The sequence below is a fragment of the Pteronotus mesoamericanus genome, unplaced genomic scaffold (genome assembly GCF_021234165.1).
Source record: "Pteronotus mesoamericanus isolate MK-2021 breed Mesoamerican mustached bat unplaced genomic scaffold, CSHL_Meso_final scaffold_167, whole genome shotgun sequence".
Classification (NCBI taxonomy): Eukaryota; Metazoa; Chordata; class Mammalia; order Chiroptera; family Mormoopidae; genus Pteronotus; species Pteronotus mesoamericanus.
The window spans coordinates 3,921,819-3,939,523 of NW_026555308.1; the positions used below are offsets into that span (position 1 = coordinate 3,921,819).

The window sequence follows — 17,705 nt, forward strand, 5'->3', positions numbered from 1 at the left end:
CCCCTCCCCCAGGATATTTTCATTTAGATACTCAAATATGACTAAATTGTTACATAAGGATGATTAGCTGTGATTTCCTACTTTGAAGCAAAGCAAGAAGATGGACTCAAAGAGCCTTCTAGCGCAAGGACTGGGTTTGAGCTGGCTTTTCTACCCTGGAATCTAATTTTGATGCCTGTCTGACGTTAGCCTGAAATCAGCACCACGGACGGGGTCTGGATCCATAACAAAGTTCCGGAAGATCTTTTGGCAAATACTAAATTATTGTCAGAACTCCAGCTGACATGTTTAGATACGCTCACACTGAGGCAGAACAGGAGGGAAGAACCACAAAATGTGGTAAGAGAAATGTTGACAAGTCAGCTGCCCCTTCCAACTGTTTGGGGACAAGTCCCCATGTAACCTGACGTCACCACCCTTATGGGAGCAGGTAATATTTACCTGGCACTTTCTACGTCACAGGTACCATTCTTGGTACTCTTCTAATGTAAGTCTCACAGCGGCGGAGCTAACACTGACGTAGGTGCTCTAATTATCCCACTTGTACTGGTGAGGTAACAGAGTAACAGATGCACTAAGTGACTTTGCCCAGGGACACTGAGCTAATTAATGGGACAACTGGGACCAGGACTCAGGCAGCCAAAGTGAAGAACACAAAGTTTACCATTATGTTACACTGCCTTTTGTAAAGTGACATGACTGTGACGTGTTGTGACTTCATGACACCACGGAGATTTTGCACAGGATATAAAGATTTTATGTGCCGCCTTTTGTGCTCCTATTTCGAGTTCTAGGTCACAACTTAACTTATTTTTCAAGACCCTTATTTCTCCCATTGGGGAAGATGCAACGGTTGACATTTGAACAAATTTTCTTTAAGATTCAAAGTTTACAGGTCTCTTTAGAGTCAGAGCTGCTGTCCAACCCGTGGCCCATGGGCCACGTGCAGCCCGGGATGGCTATGAATGTGGCCCAACACAAAATTGTAAATTTACTTAAAACATTATGAGATTTTTTTTGTGTGTGTTTATGGGTTGCAATGTATTAAATGTGTGACCCAAAACAGCTCTTCTTCTTCCAGTGTGGCCCAGAGACACCAACAGATTGGACACCCCTGCTCAGAGTTTGTGTTGAGTGGGGTTGAAGACTCAGAATACAGCCTTAGAAGTTGTCTGAAAGGCTGAGAAACAAGGCTCAACTCAAGTGCACTCTAAATTTATTCATCTGCTGCTAAGCCTGGACCCATCCCAGCCCCCTCCCTGGCCCTGTGCCCCAAGGGGACAAAGCTGCGTGCTCTGCTCTCAGCCACCTCCTTCTCAGGGTGTGACTCAGGACTTCAGGAAGGAAGGGCGAAAGGCATGGATTTTATCCTCCTGGAGCGGCAGGAATGGAGCCATCATATCAGTGGCCTTTGGTGGTGCCCTTGTGGCTTGCTGCAGCCTTCCGCTTGCCAGAGGGTACTGTGCCAGGGCGTAGAGGAAGCCGCCCAGGGCCGCCACCGCCATGGCTGTGTTGTGGGAGGAGCAGCCATCTGGGGAGAGAGTCAGAGGCCCCCTACCCTCAGTGCTGGGTGGGAGCTGCTGTTCCATAATGAGTGCAAGCCTAGTGCCCACAGCTCCACTGTGGTTGGGCACCCATCCACCAGCTGCTGCGAGTGTGTTGGCTGCTCATGGCTTCCTTCTCCAGAGAAAAGTCTTCAGCCATCTGGGAGGTTACACCTCCTCACAATGACATAGTAATAAGGGACACAAAAGCAGGGCGCCTGTCTTGGGGTGAGACCCTGTGATATAATTTACGCTCTCTTGCTCGATTGCCACCCCCCTACCCTGTAGGGTCTGACCTAAGGCCACACCCCTGCCCAGCTCCTTCCTGTTTCCCCTGCTCTCTGGCCCTCTGAGACCTTCAGGACCTCACTGCCCCATTTTTCAGTTGGGGAAACTGAGGCTCAGATAGGAGAGCTGAGCTCCCAGTCTTGGTAATTTCACAGCTCATATCTTGACCCCGACAGACTTCCTCATTGCTGCCTTGGACCTGTGGGTCTATGAGAGCATCTGCCTGAAACAGGAACTCTTGGATGTTCTTCAGTTCTCTGAACTCAGAGTGGGCCACACACCTTTAGTCTCTGGGCAGGTGGAGGGAGCCAAGAGTTTCCTCGCCTCTCACGAAGTTGGAGAAAAGAAGAACCCTAGCCAGGCCCCTTGGAGGGGGGTGGAATGCTGATTTCAAGGAGCCCAGTTACTCACCCTGGCAGTCTGCACTCACCAGTGGCCTGCCATACCCCACAATGACCTGATATTAAGCCCAACAGCCCTATGAAGGATGCACTGTTTGGTCCCCATTTCACAGATGAGAAAACAGGCTCAGAGATGTTAAGTGATTCCCACAGTGAATAGGGGCAGAAGCAGATTCTAACCCAGACAGCCTGACTTCAAATCCCGTGCTCTTAATCTCCATGGGTGTGTGTTGTAAGCAAAGGAAGGAGCACATCACTCCCTCCTGGGCAGTTTTCTAGGCTGCTGGTCAACCTTCAGGGGCCCTGTAAAGGGCCTTGGGCTTCTGCATTTCTACAGCTCCCTCTCCAGCTCCCCGTGGTTAGGGAGCAGCCAGCTCCGAGGGTGTACGCTGCAGGCTCCCTACCACCTGCCGTAGGTAGTCCCAGACCCCTTGGTGTTGGACAGGTCTGGCCAGGGCAGGGGGCCTCTAGGAGCCTGCTGAGAAAGTCTCTCCCTTGCTCTGCCCAGCCCCTGGTGGCAGCTACAAAGTGGATCTGTGATTCCACTCCCCTCTCGTCTGTCTGCGGGTAGATGATGAGGCTGCGGTGCGGTTGATGGTGAGACGTTTAGTTACTGAAGTCATTCCCCAACAGGTGCTGGACATCTGCTCTGGGCTGGCTATTTCTTGTCCCTTCCTGCTTTTGCCCAGCAGTTATTTATTTTTACTAATAAAAAGACTGACATCAAGTCCTCCCTTCCTTCTCTCTCCCTCCCTACTTCTATCCCTTTATTCCATGTTACATTTTGCCTTTCTCCATTCCAATATCGTTACATACTATTCTCAGTCTCTCTGTATTTGTGGTCTGACCACATAACTTATAATTTCAACTAGGACGCTTTGGGGAGGAAAAGGAGCACTGTCCAGGATTACAGGTGTAAGATGGGGACTCCAGGACATGTGGCCCCTGGGATTGTGCTGGTGACTTGCATGCTGGCTCTCAGATTCCCTCCCTGCCCTTCTTTGCTCCATATCCCAGTGCACTGATCTCTTCAAACTGCATATCCCAGGTGGCCTTGCCGACCAACAGCAGGCACAGGTAGAGCTAAGGTAGAAGCTGAGGTATTAGTTCTCCCCGTCTCTGTCTCCTCTGTGTCCAGCCCCTGAGGATCCGGCTAACAACCCCCTCCCTGCAGCTCTGCCTCCGGGGAGGGCAGTGGTATCCTGAAGTGGTTCATCTCTGGGTTTTCTCACTTTTACTGTTTCAGCTGTTGCCACACCTCTCAGCCATGTTCCCTATATTCAATTCCCTCCTGGGAAGTTTCACGTGTGGATTATGTTCTGATTAGACTTCGATGGAGAGGTGTTCTCTCTGTGATTTTTAGTAGTACACTGGAATTTCTCTTCTGTTCCTTTCACTGAGACAACATTTCTTGACTCCCTGCTTTCCAAGAGGAGGGTACCAGGGATTCCTCCCCCCGTCCCCCAATGCAAGGGCCGTGACGGGCCCCCTTCCGAGGCACTGGGGCCTGTTTTCCACTGAGGGCCATCTTGTGCAGCCTTTCTGCAGAGCCTCCATCTCATGCCAAGAAGGTCCTTTGGATGTTTTATTACCTGAAAATTGTTTTTCTCTCCTCTTTACTCTTCTCAGATAATGCTCTTGGTGTTGAATGACTTTAGATAATTCCTCATCTTCAGCATCTGGGAGAAGAGTGAAAGACATACTTCTCAAGATGAATTTTTAAACATTTCTTGCTAAACCTCCTTCCCTTCACAACATCCCAAGAAACTCAGTTCCTCTCTTGGATCTGGAGGCTCTCCCAGAAGTTTCCTTGAGTACCTGTCTGCAGGCCCTTCCACATGGCCTAAATTTGTCATCTATTGGTATTTCTCAAATTGTGGTCCCTCAACCACCCACGTCAGAATGGCCAGAGGAGCGCATTAAAAATGCATGACTCTCATGACTCTGACTGGTGTGGCTCAGTTGGTTGGGCATCATCTGGTAAAACAAAAGGTTGCTGGTTCAGTTCCTGGTCAGGGCACATGCCTGAGTTGCAGGTTCAGTCCCTGGTTCAAGGCCAGTGTGATAAGCAACTGATCGATGTTCCTTTCACTCTCTTTCTCCCTCCCCTCCCCTCTCTTCCTGCTAACTAAAATAAAATAAAAATAAAAATGCAGGCTCATGAAACTAAATGATATTGTATGTCAACTGTAATTGAAAAATAAATTTAAAACATTAAAAAAAATGCAGGTTCTGCAGCCCCAACTCTGCCGGTTGAATCTATAGGTCGGGGGGCTGCAGAGAATCTTCATTTCATGAACTCCTCTGTTTCAAAACAGACTCTCTAATTTCACAAGCTTTGCCTCTTTGAGCATCACTTTTCATTTAGGACACCAGCATTTGTTGGCAGCCTCCTCTGTACCCAGGTGGTTTCACATGTATTATGTCTGCTCCTCACAGTTTAGAAAGGAGATTGTGGTGCCCATTTATTTACTGTCGGGAAAATCGAGGCTCAGAGAGGTAAAGCAGCTTACTCCTAAGAGGATCAGCTGTCCAGTGCCACACAGCTGGAAAGGGACTGCGTCTTCCACCCTTTGCTTCTATGTCATCCCCTCCCAGACATCTCCCCCGACCACTCTGCCTAACGAAACTTCCCTGATGTTCTTTTCCTTCTCAGCTCGTGTCTCCTTCACAGTGCTTTCAGAGCTTACAATTATTTCACTTACTGGTTTGTTTAGGTGTGTTTTGCCTCTTTTTCCTCAGTGCCCTAGTTTATCTGGAGCCTGGACCAGTGTCTGGCCACAGTAGGTGCTCAGGGAATACTCAAAGGAATGAATTTGTTAATGCAGGTGCAGGGGGCCAAGGCCTTCCAACATGACTACCTCCTCCTGTCCCTCAAGATTTTGGCTTCCAAAGTTTTGAGCCCATTTCCACCTGTGTGTGGTTTGTGTGTGTTTGCACATGGATGTTGCAGATCTCTTTTTGTGTCCCTAACACTGCCGCATCCTTTCCTCACCTGGCCTATAACATGCTGACCCCCACCACCTTCTGCTCCCAGCAAGAGCCAAAGGGCAGCTCACCAGGCCTCCCAAAGCATCCTTCCCGCGGCTTCTGCCAGCTGAGAATGGCCTCCAGCCACCGAAGCTTGTAGAAGTCGGAGAAGCCACCGATTCCACAGAGCATGACTGGAAGCCAACACAGGGGACTCTTTGTAGCTCTGCTCCCACAGGTCCACCTCCTGCCACTCCCCAAGGCCACTACAGTGCCATCTGCCCCCTCCCACCAGGACCAGGCAGTGCCAGAAGGTGGGCACTCAATGCAGTGGCTGGAAGGAGGCAGCCTGAGGCTCTGCTTTAGTGAGTAGGGGCTCCCAGGCCTGGCTCCTGCCTCCCACTTAGGGCCTTGTTCGAAGCGACTCAAGAGTCAGATCAGAAGAGGGGTCTGGACACTGAAGCCAAGGAGCGGCCACCTGCAGGCCCCATTTTTGCCTCATCGCGAAGGCTTCACGTGTCTATTTGCTAGTCAGTCCGTCCGTCCAGAGCTTCGTTACTGGGTCAGCCTTTGGGGTCAGGAAGCAGTTAAAAAAGTGGCAGATAAAGTAGAGGATGCCCAGTTAAATTGGAGTTTCCAAAAAATAACAAAGAAAAAATTTTAAGTATAGTTCATGCAATGTTTGAGATTCGTTTCTACTAAAAGTTATTCATTGTTTTTATGAAGCTCAAATTCTCCTGGGCATCTTCTATTTTTATTTGCTAAATCTGGCAGCCCTACTCGGCAAGCCTATGTCCGTTATCAGGGACCCCTGCTGTTTAGTCCCTAGACAGCAATGCCCACTGTTCTCCATGAAGACATCCCGGGTCGGGTAGGCATATCCGATGGCTTCAGCTCTCTGGTTCAGGTCCATCATGTTGGTGCAGAACAGGTTCATGTAGTGCTGGCTCTGGCGGAACAGCCCGCTTGTGCATCCCTTCTGCGGGGACAAAGGAAGTTGGTGGAACAGGTAACAGATGTGTGCTCTGTTACAGGAAAAGACTCGCAGTTCTGAGATGGTCCTGCAAGCAGTTATCTTTGGGTCAGCTCTCCTCCCTTTTCCCAGAATTTCTTCCCCACCCACACTCCCCGCCTGCGGGAAGCTCGATCCCTAGGTGTCAGAGAGATCTGGGTTTGAGTCCTGGCTCTGCCACTTGGGAGCTCTGTGACCTTGACCTGCTAAGTTAACCTTTTGGAGCCTCAAGGGTCTTCACAGGGAAAGGGCAATGCTGCTGGGAGCTGCACTGGAGGGGTGCTCACGCAGGTGAGTGACACCATCCAGGAAAGTGCCTTACAGGATGCCCCACACTAGGGGGCACTCCGTTGCCCCTAGCTGCTGTTAGAACATTCTGATGGCACACTGGGCTCCAAGAGTGGGCCATGGCGGCTGGGAGAGGACAGAAGATGGGAATAGGCTTTAGAAACGTCTATCGCAATGTGTCAGGATGACTTTCTACCTGTCGAATCTAATAGTCAAAATAATTTTCCCCATAATTCGGTTCTAATTGTGTTTATGAAGATGCTGGACCATGACGATTTGCAAATAAATAATAATAATAAAAGAACCTGTTAAACAAAACCAGCAAGTCTCTTTTCAGCTAAACTTTCTGGACATTAAATTACATTTTTGAATAGATAATGGGTCCTACCTTTCTATGTAAACAAATATGGATGTTTTTAAATGATCATCATTATCATTTAGCAAAGTTTGAGCTCTTGGGCTTGGAAGAGCTTTGGCCACTGGAGATAGGGTGGGGCTTGTTTGGTCTTGATTTGGTCTCCTGGAAGCAGCTATCAACTTTATTCTAAGTCCTTTTCCATTTGTTGGTATTTGCTAAGTTCTTTCTGCTGCTTCTCTTTGACTCCGTTTTTGTTTTCTGATGCCCTGTGATCCAGTTCAGCAGGTGAAGCTCTGCGTCCAACAGAATCCCGAAGCCACACCCCCCACCCAGTTTGGTTAGATTTGACAGCCAGTGGATGGCAGGCTACTCTCACTCCCCCTTCCTGATGCCCAAAGCACAAGTCCCCAAACCTGCTTATTTTCCCAGTGTGTAGCGTACAAAACCACACCACCAAGAGCTCCTTTTGTCTTCCTTCCCCTCCTCCACTCCACCGGCCACTCACCATTCTGGCCAAAAGGAAGAAGAGCAGCTGGTGGGACAGGTAGTAGCCTGAGCAGCCAGGCTTGGTCATCAGGGTCCTGCAGAATTCGGAGAGTCCGCAGGGCTGGTTGCTGTCCGTGCTGGAGGAGAGGCGGTTCCAGGCTGTGAAGGGTGTCCTCAAGGAAGCCCAGAGGCCTGGAGCCTCCCCTCATCTCTCTTCCCCTACTAGTTATTAGAACCTAGTAGGTTCCAGGCACCCAGTTGGACACAAGGGACTCCTGGATAAAGCACAGGTGTCTGTGTTTTGCTTGGCTAAACTGGCACCCCTGGCATAGGGAGGTGACCTGCAGCTATCTTGGGTTGGAGGAGCCACTGGGGCTGCAACTTCCCATTGCTCCATGGGAACTCTGAGTCCAGACAGCTTGGGGTCTGGGCCCAGCATGACCATTCCCCCTGCACCCATAAAAGGGATGGGGCAACAAGGGTGGGTCCCTCACTAGATGGAGGGCAGACCCTCTATGAGCCCAGCTGTGTCCTGACGTAAACGCCTCTCTGAAGGATGTTAAGATAATGGGGGCTTGAGTGCCTGCTGCCCCTCTGCCCATGGGTCCCTGCATCTAGGGTTGCCCTGGGGAATATGTTCTAAGACCACAGCTCAGCAGGATAAAATGGGGAGCTCAACTAGGCTTGGGTCCTGCTTTCCAGATGTACAGCCGGGTGTGGGAAACAGAACCATAAAACAAGCGTATCTTGCACCTGTGGCTACCGGTGGTGTTAGGAGAGGCAGCCCATCTCCTAACAGGGAAGTCAGCCTCGTGCAGTGGGGCCAGGGAGGTTCTGGAGGAAGGATGCAGGAGCTAGTCCTCAACTGTGAGCAGTTACTTAGGCGGGGGGGGGGGGCAGGATGAGGCCCCATAGTAGCATATTCTTGGCAAAGAGATGGGCTTATAGTTGGAGAGCGCCCCTCAGGGTTGGAACAGAGGGGCCTGGGGATCTGGAAGGGCAGTAGGATGGAGGGCTTTGTCCTGAGAACAGCAGGAAGCCTTACACTGGATGTGCGGTGCTCAGGTGTGGTTTTTGACAAGATCGCTCTGGAGCAGGGGGACCAGTCGGGAGGTGAGGGTGGGAGTGCAGAGGTGGGGCGTCGGCTGGACTAGGCAGGCAGCCTTGGGTGGAGAGCTGGAGCTAACTCCCAGGTGCTGGGGCTGGGAGAGGGCAGTGTCAGGGTGGCTCTGGGGAAGCTGATTTTGTGGAAACCCTTGGGGACTTGGAGAGTTAGTTGAGCAGAGGGACTGGAGGAAAGAAAGAGCTTTTGGGTTTTTGGGAATCAGGGCAAGTACAGGGAGCCCACCTAGTTCCCAACAGCTGTGCCAGGCACAAGTCACTTTGTTCCTCTGAGAAGTCCTGGGGTTCGAGCGTGGGATACACCATGGATGCGTTGGTGTGTGTCCAGACGTGTGGGAGCTTCCAAAATCCGGGCTGGATGGTGGGCTGGAACTCTGGCCAAAAGAAGGGGTGGGGAAGAGCCCCAGGAGCAGTGGGCCACGCTATGCTTACCCCAGCCCTGCTGCCCGCCCCGGCCGGGCTCCTGTGGCTCAGAGCCAAGGAGCTAGGTGATGGTGTCCCCTCCCCAGGAAGAGATAATAGCTAAACGGCTACTTCACCTTCGAATCTCCCTGGGCTTCTCCCTGGGCAACCCTGACCACACACGGTCGTCTGCTCAGGGCCCTAAGGCTCGCTTGCTGGTTGGGCATTGCTTCTGAAACACTCAAGAGGCTCTTTTTCTAAACAAAACAAAAACTATTAAAAAAATTAATAGAATAATGTTGGGACCGGTTTTGGCTAAATCCACTGCATCTGTGGAAACCTGAGATGTATAAAAAGGGTTAGTTGGTTTCTTCAGTCTGGTTAGAAAGTGAAGCTCTTACAAGAGAGATACCCAGTCAAGGGGCTTCTTTAGGACGATGTGAGCTGTGAGGGACTTGGGGACCGAACCGGGGAGAGGGTGCAGGACCTCCACTGCGGAGAGCCAGACCAGGGTAGGGAGGGCTGGGCTGTGGGCACGTGAAGTGGGGCCTGACCTAAGTCATGAGCCTGGGAGACAGGATCAGATGAGCAGGATGGGCTGGTTTTATAACCCCTAGTCCCCACCCCTTGAACAATTCAGGCCAGGCTTGCAGGATGGGGCCCTTGGTAGGGTCGGTAACTCAAGGCAGACGAGGAGAACAATCTTTTAGCTTTACAAGGCACAAGAGAGACTCTAGTTAATTTGCTGTGCAAAGGGATGAATTACCACTTAGATTCCACCCCCGCCCCCCCGCCCCCCCCGCCCCCCCCCTGTCCCTTTTGGTTTAGGATGAAGGTCTCTAAGCCTGGATACAAGTTGAACAAATGAGAGGCCACACGTTCCCTCCTTTCCACCCCCTCTATGTGGGTGGGAGAGATCATGTCAGTCTGAGGTCAGGGATGAACAGATATTCCCCCGGGTCAGCCTGAGGTGCACTTGGCCCACAGGACTGAGTTGGTTACTGTTACAAGCAGTCCTGGATCCTCCCTTTGCATCAGAGGGCTACACTAGGTTATTTCAGCAAATGTCCCCAGAGGCTGTATTCCTGAAGAAATGGGACTCCACCCCATGCCATTACCTCTTAGGTACTGGGGGTCACTCAGCTTGAGGTAGAAAATGGATCTGTGGAGGAGAGGTGCCAGCTTCTGCGCCAGCTTCCCCATGCGCAGGCTGTGCGGCTGCAGCTGGGGGTCCTGGGCCCACTCCTCCTGAATGCCATTTAGCTGCTCTGGGAGGGAACAGAGTGCACCCATTGCACCATCAGACAAGCCATGTGGATAGGAAAAAAGGTCCTAAGATACAGCGCTTACTGAGCCTCTCTGCCTCCTCCAGCTCCTGAGGAGAAAGAATTCGCTGAGCTTATTGGAAATTAGGCCTTCACGGGGCTCAGCTTGGTGACGGGAATGGGACCAGAGTGAGAAGGTTGTGGGCAGCTAAGATATATGGGGATGGGCTGGGTCCAAATTCTGACTCTCATGCTTTTTGTTGGGTAATTAGAGAGTTATTTAATTTCCCTCCACTTCAGTTTCTTCATCTGTAAAGTGGGGATGATGATAGTCCATACTTCTTCAAGGAGGGGCTCATAAGGGTTAATTGAGGTGCGCGCTCCCTCTCGGGAGCATGCCATGCCTTCCCCTTCCCCCTCTTCTCCCTCCCAGGTGTCTTACCTTTGCCCTTCTCCTAACCTCCACAAGCCCTTCTTTTGCTTCTATAACTTGTCTTCTGAGCCTACGCAGCCCAGCAGGCTCACTTCTACTATCTCTGTAACTTTCTAAATAAACTGTTTCTTTTAATTTGAAAAAAAAAAAAAAAAAGATTCCTTGAGCTAACTAACGCATGAGAGGACTTAGCACGGTCCATAGTGCAAGTAAGCACTTAATAGAATGTAGTTATTAGCGATAATTCAGGAGACTTAGGGTTGTTATACAGGAGAGAAAAACAAAGGAGGGATTCAGATTGCAGGGGAAGAACCACATACAGTTGAGCAAGTTGTAAAAGGACAACACACATTCTTGTCATGGGATTTGTATATGGATTAAGACAATTTCCAGCAGATGGCAGTCAAGTGACTTGAGTAAGGGGGAGCCTTTTTCTAATCTCACAAAGGTGCCTTTCGGACAGACCAGCAGCGGCCCTGCAGTGGTAGGAGAGAATGGGGGTGGCCAGAAAGAAAGGAGTTGTCTCTGTCCCAGAGCCCCTCTTCCTGCGGGGACCTTGATTCCTGGTGGGCTGAAAGCCACACTGGCAATGCGGGGGCTGGGGGGGTGCTGGGGGGGCTGTTTGGGAGCGGGCCAGGCAAAGCCCCAGGCTGACACCCAATCAGCTCTTTGTCACTTAGGGTGGCCTGTGGGGAGGGGCGTGTGTGTGTGTGTGTGTGTGTGTGTGTGTGTGTGTGTGTGAGAGAGAGAGAGAGAGAGAGAGAGAGAGAGGTGTGGCTCCCTGTTTGCCTTGGCCTGTCTCCAGTCCCCTCCTTGGGGATCTTATATTTTTCAAAGCTGAACAAACACTTGGCTCTTTTCTCAGAGCCTCCAGGTGGCTTTGGCTGGAAGTAGGCGGAACTGGGGCTGGGATGGCCTTGGGGTCCCCGTTTTTTTCCATGGCCACCCTCCCATAAATACTCCTTCAAAGGGCACACAGCCTCTGCCCACCTTTGTTCGTGGCATGTCAAGGGGGAAGAACCGTCAAATGGATCATTCCCTCCTGGGAAATAATAATTTCCTAATCTTTTCTCATGTGGCCTTTCAATCTGTCCTGCTTCTAAAAAATGTGATAACAGCAGGGCCCCCAACCACCCAAAAGAAGCAAGTCACCCCCATCCCTCTTTCCTTATAGTCAAACCAGAAGGTGGCCAGGTCCCAGAGGTTCACAGCAGGCAGGTGAACTGAGAACAGGTTTTCCCGATGGCCAGTCCAGGGGAAGGAGAGCGCACCCACCTTCCAGCACCCGGAACCCCACCACGCCATCCAGGTTGATTTCGGGTAGCCTCTTCTTCAAGTAGGTGGTGGCTCTCTCTAGTGCTGAGAGGATGAGGCCCGCGATGGTAGCTTTGCCCTCTGGGGTGTCCAGCGGTGGCAATGAGGAGGACCACAGCGGTGGTGGCGCCAGCAGCAAGAGCAGGAGCAGGAACCCCAGGCTGGACATGGCTGGTTTCTGCTTGAGGCTGGTGGAGCGCTTGAGCCGAGGCCAACCCACCCCCACCCACCTCTTCCTGCCTCCTCCTCCCCTTCCCCCTGAAGAGCTGCAGAGAAGTGGCTGGGCAGGGCTGATCCAGTAGCTGGGGTGGCCTGGACAGAGGGTTCTGGGAAGGGCAGCTGCAGGGGACTGGCTGCAGGGGAGGACGGGGGCACGGGGAGGGGCATCAGTCTGGCCAGGCCTGTAAGTGGAGCCAGCTGGCCCAGGGCTGGAGAGAAGAGCTCCCACCCTTTCCTTTTCACCTGATTCTCCAGGCCCACAGGCTACATCTTTGATCTAGCAATTGCAGTTACAATGCAGAAATCCCAAAGCACTGACATGCAAAGTTTTGTTATTTTTTAAATAAGTTTGGAACAAACTCATTTGAGGGCACACCTGCCCAGATGACTGGAAGATTTCTTAGGGCAGCACCTATCAAGTAGAAACAGAACATGAGCCACAAAAATAAGCCACATGGTCACTTCCAAATTTTCTAGTAGCTACATTAAAAAAAAAATGGAGAAGCACCCCTGGCTGGTGTGGCTCAGTAGATTCAGTGCTGGCCAGTGAACCGAAGGTCACCAGTTTGATTCCCAGTCAGGGCACGTGCCTGGGTTGTGGGCCAGGTCTTGACTGGGGCCTGTGTGACAGGTAACTGATCGATGTCTCTCTCACACGCTGATGTTTCTCTCCATCTTTTTCTCCCTTCCTTCCCCCCCTCTAAAAGTAAATAAATAAAATCTTTAAAAAAAGCTGAGAAGCAGGTGAAATGAATTTTAGTGATCCATTTTATTTAATCTAGTAGATCCAAAATATTACCTTTTCAACTTGTAATCAATAAAAATGATTAATTTTTACATTCTTTTTAAAATATTTTTTCCTCATATGAAGTCTTTGAAATCTGGGGGGGTGGTGTTTATACTCAGGGCACATTTCAACTCTGGCTCGCTGCATTTCAAGAGTCTGAGAGCCACCTGTACTTCTGTATTGGACGGTGAGGCCGTAGAGCGCTGAGGTAGCTCACTCAGTGTGAAAGCATGCTTGTTTCCCTGTGGAAGTTTCAGTGTGGTTTACTGGGTGCTATCCCAAAATTTGCCTGTCACCTGTATGCACTCCATATTACATTTCTAAAACTCAAAAAATTCTGAGTTCAGAAACATACCTGGTTCCAGGGCTTCAGTTAAGAGATTATAGGTCTGTAAAAATAATAAAAATATCACTGCACAAATGTGCCGCTGATGCTCCTTGTAGGCAGTCTCTCGGTAAGGGATTTTTCAACCTTTTTATTTCATTCTTGCCCTTCCCCACATCTCCAATGCCCAGCCTTTTTAGATGCTTTTTTCCTGAACATTGAAGAATAATAAATTTATTGAGATATAATTCACATACCATAAAATTCACCCATTTAAACTGGACTGGCAGTGAATTTGAAAGTATATTCACAAAGTGGTGCAACCACCACCGGTGTCTTACTTTTGAATGTCTTCATCAATCCCCAAGGAAACTCCATGCCCATCAGCAGTCACTCCTCATTCCTCCCACCCCCTCAGCCCTCCAGCCCCTGACAAACCGCTAATCTACTTCCCCTTTCTATGGGTTTGTCTATTCTGGACACTGCATGAAACAGAATCATACAATATGTGACCTTTTGTGTCTGACTTCATTCATTTAGCACATTGTTTTCTGTCTTTTTGTGTGTGGCAGTTTTATAATTTTATTCGACAATCAGCAGTTAGTCCTCATCCACGTTAACTCTCTGTAGATTTTTGAAAGTGGTGACAAGTATGTATGTGGCCCAAGTACACAGTTTGGTGGATCTTCATCCTCATTATATTTTCTGGACAACTGCATCCGGATACAGTATGGGGCATTTTTTATTCCTTTGGCCAGACAGCTTTGTTGACCCCGATGTCAATGCGCGCATCTGGAGTTCCCATCTCCTTCATGGCAAACTTCTGGGTCTCTTTAAGTGCCCAAGGGGCATGCTTCTTGAAACCCACTCTATGGATGCGCTTGTGAATGTTGATGGTGTACTCTCTGGTCACTGCCTCGTTAATGGCAGAAGGGCCCTTCTTAATTTTCGCCACTCTTCTTTGCGGGAGCCATTATGCTGGGCCCAAGTTGGAAAGACAGAGTTTGAGGTATTGTCAGCATAACATTTTCAATTTCATCCACGCTGAAACATGCATCAGTATTTCATTCCTTTTTTGTGGCTGTTATTCCACTGTGTGGATGAATCACATTTTATCCATTCGTCAGTTGATGGACATTTGAGTTGTTTCCACCTGTCATTGTGGATAATGTTGATATAAACATTCATTTATATGTTTTTGTTTGAAAACCTCCTTCAGTTCTCTTGGGTGTATACCTAGGAGCAATTGCTGGGTCATACAGCATGTTTTATGTTTAACTATTGAGGCACTGCCAATTATTTTCCACAGTGGCAGCATTTTACATTCCTGCCAGTGATGTATGAGGGCTCCTCATGCACAAGTTTTTGTGTGAAACTCCTATGAAATTTTAATACTGCAGATATACTGTATATTTGTTTATGAGCTGTATGTACCCGGGCTTTTTACATAAAGCTGCAGGTTTTTCTTTGCTCCCCAAGAACCATTTTTGCCCTGTTGAGTGTGCCATTGCGAATGAATGTTCCAGGGAAAGCTTGTCATTATCATCATTTCTTTGGCTCTGAGGGGGGTAAGTGGCTTATTTTTATTTTTAAAGCTGTTATTTCTTTTTAAAAAGATTTTATTTATTTGTTTTTATTTTTAAAAATATTTTACTTGTTATTTTTAGAGAGAGGGGAAAGGAGGGAGAAAAAGAGGGAGAGCAACATCGATGTGGGAGAGGCACATCTATCAGTTGCCCCAACTGGGAACCTGGCCCACAACCCAGGAACCTAGCCTTGACTGGGGAATTGAACCAGCAACCTGAACCAGGAACCATTCAGTACTCAATCCACTGAGCCTCATCAGCCTCATCGTCAGCAGGACTATTTACTTATTTTTAGAAAGAAGGGAAGGGAGGGAGAAAGAGAGGGAGAAATATTGATGTGGGAGAGAAACACCAATAGGTTGCCTCTTGCACGCCCCCAACATGGGACTTGACCTGAGACTCAGGCATATGCCCTGACCAGGAATTATACTGGTGACCTTTTGGTTTGTGGGATGACATCCAAACCACTGAGCCACACCAGTCAGGGCAGTGACTTATTGTGACCCTCTCTCTCATAGCTCATATCAAGTGGTACAGGGATACCCGTTCCTGAGTTGACATCTTCAGCATCAGGTAATCCTGCCAGGGTCCACCTCCCATATCTGGAAGGGGAAACAATAGCCTTCTGACCTTTGGAAGGACTGAATTTCACGTGTGATGAATATTAACAGGAAAACAGGATAAGAAGGGCTGGCTGACAGGCACCTTGTTCCTCTTTTCCTAGAGAAAAAGTTCTCAACTTCTTTTCCAATTGGGGTTTCATCTTGCATAGCTAGGTGTTTACTCTCAGTTTGTCAAAACCATGGTGCCTGGTCCTTATCCTCTTAGGTTATCAGAACAAGAGGGGTTCTGGGATATGAAGTTCCTTCCTTTAATTTACAGATAAGGAAAGCCAATTGATCATAAGTGACTTGTTCAAGATCGAGGAACCCATGAAGCTGAGGTTTCTAGATCTCAGCCCTGTCCCACAAAAGACAGGGGACAGGGTGGGCAGGACACGCATATAAAGGCAGGAGCCTCGCTGGTAACTGAGGGAATAATGAGGTTGCCCACAGTGTCTGTCTGCCCATCCCTCCCATCTGTATCTATTACTCATCCTTCCTCCCCTTCTTCAGCTCAGGTTTCAAGCCCTGCCTCTGCCGTGCACTCATTAATGGTGTGACCTTCAGTGTCCTTATCTGTAAAAAGAGGAGTCATAGGGCTACCGTGAGAATCAAATAAGAAATGTGCCAAGAGCTGCAAAAACACATCAGCCCTGTCCAGTGGGCACTAAGCTATCCAGGTTCTTATTTCCTTGTGGCATGTGTAACTGGGTGAGGCAGGTCTGAGGGTGGCTGGTGGCTGTGCTGGATGCTCTGCAGGTTCTGAGGCAGCTCCTAAGGTAGGGGTAGTGGGGGTGGCCTCACCAACATGTTCTCAATGTTTGTCAGCAAGGGGACCCCTTTCAAAGTCAAAAAGCTGTCACATGGACACACACTAAACTCTGTCGTGTGGCTATTTTGGGAGGTGAAATTGGGGGATCGGGGGGAAATTTTCCCTCAATACTACGGATACTTAAAATAATTATGGTTTTTATTTTCTTTGTCCCTTTCTCTTCCCTTTATTTTTATATTTTAAATATTCTACTCAAGTACAACACACATCATAAAAAACGAGTACGTTCGCTGCTAGATGAATTTTCCCAAATGGAACACACTATATTAGGAACCCCTAGACCAAGAAAGAGAACATGGCTGCCCCCCACCGCACCCCAGCTCCCTATTGGCCCCCTCCCACTCACTTCCTGAGTCCCCAAGCAGGTCATTCTAATGGCAAATGTTATGTTTTTTTAAAAAAGATATTTGAAAACCAACTTTATTCTGATTTTAAACGAAAGCAATGGGAATGAGTAAAATATACAAGGTTTCACCACTGAGTATTGTAACATGACTGCAGCAGTTTTATATTTGCAACTCAAGGAAAAACTGTATTCCAAAACAGCTAAATACGCTGGTCCAAAAAAAATGAAGGTATTTTTTTAACTGCTACATTCACTCTGAAGTCCATTCACCTCCTTCAGCACCCAAAAAGCAAGCCCACTTCTGCTTAGCTATGTAAGAAAGTGGCAAACACGCTGCACCACTGACATCACAGCTGTCTATAAAACTAGACTTCTGACTATGCTGGGCTCCAGCTTCCCTTCCTCACAGGGCATCATCCTCATCCAGGAGAGCCGTGGCCTGGGGGACCTCTAGATTGTGCTCACCCTGTGCTGCCAAAGCTGGGTCCCTGACAACCTCTGGTGGCACAAGAGCAGCCTAGGTGACAAACTCGAAGTTGGGGTCTCTAATGAGTTTTCTAGCAAGCCAGAGGAAGGGCTTTTCAGAGTGGTAGTTACTTTTGGCAGAAATATCATAGTACTGGACATTCTTCCTTTGGTGGAAGATGATTGATTTTGCCTTTCCTGTCCTTAATATGCCACACACACGATGGGGATGTTTTCCCGTACTCATACCAGATCTCTATGTCAGTTAGGCACATTCTCATAAGTAACTCTCCAAGTTACAGCAAACATTATAACAGCACACTGGGCTTGGATGCAATAGACATCTCTCAGTCCATGGAACTTCTCCTGCCTACTAGATGCATCCCACCCACTGAACTTGACAGGCACTCTGTTCGTGTGAAACAGGAGGGGATGGACTTCAACAACCAAGGTGGCTACAAACTTCTCAAATTCACCAGATAATGTTTCACGACTCTAGTTTCCCCAATCTGATCATCACCAGCTGAACTTGGGGTTGTCCCTGGGCAACCGTCGCGATGTTAACTTCCAGAAGCACCTCAGGCTGGTCATACTGAGAGCCGGAAAGATCAAAGATTAATTTTCATTTGGTATATATGGAACCAGCCAGCATTAACTCTT

General features: G+C 49.0%; 1 protein-coding gene and 1 pseudogene across 1 annotated transcript; both read right to left on the reverse strand.

Moving 5' to 3' along the window:
• Positions 1-1,210: 1,210 nt before the first annotated feature.
• On the reverse strand, positions 1,211-12,058 carry CUNH16orf89 (chromosome unknown C16orf89 homolog). The gene is made up of 8 exons (XM_054589225.1): positions 11,845-12,058; positions 9,990-10,139; positions 8,696-8,843; positions 7,367-7,484; positions 6,047-6,182; positions 5,293-5,397; positions 3,826-3,912; positions 1,211-1,531 (listed from the first exon to the last, which is right to left on the reverse strand). The coding sequence occupies exons 1-8, from the start codon at positions 12,050-12,052 to the stop codon at positions 1,329-1,331; spliced, it is 1,155 nt and encodes a 384-aa protein (XP_054445200.1). The 5' UTR covers positions 12,053-12,058; the 3' UTR covers positions 1,211-1,328.
• A 4,925-nt stretch (positions 12,059-16,983) lies between these two features.
• On the reverse strand, positions 16,984-17,636 carry LOC129083295 (GTP-binding nuclear protein Ran-like; annotated as a pseudogene).
• Positions 17,637-17,705: the final 69 nt, after the last annotated feature.

Excerpts from the sequence above, each read along its gene's own strand:
- CUNH16orf89 (XM_054589225.1), bottom strand. The coding sequence starts at position 12,052 with ATGTCCAGCCTGGGGTTCCTGCTCCTGCTCTTGCTGCTGGCGCCACCA. Across the intron at positions 10,140-11,844 it reads GGGGTTCCGGGTGCTGGAAG|AGCAGCTAAATGGCATTCAG; the intron begins GTGGGTGCGCTC and ends GTTCCCTCCCAG. Across the intron at positions 1,532-3,825 it reads GAGAGAAAAACAATTTTCAG|ATGGCTGCTCCTCCCACAAC; the intron begins GTAATAAAACAT and ends CTCTCTCCCCAG.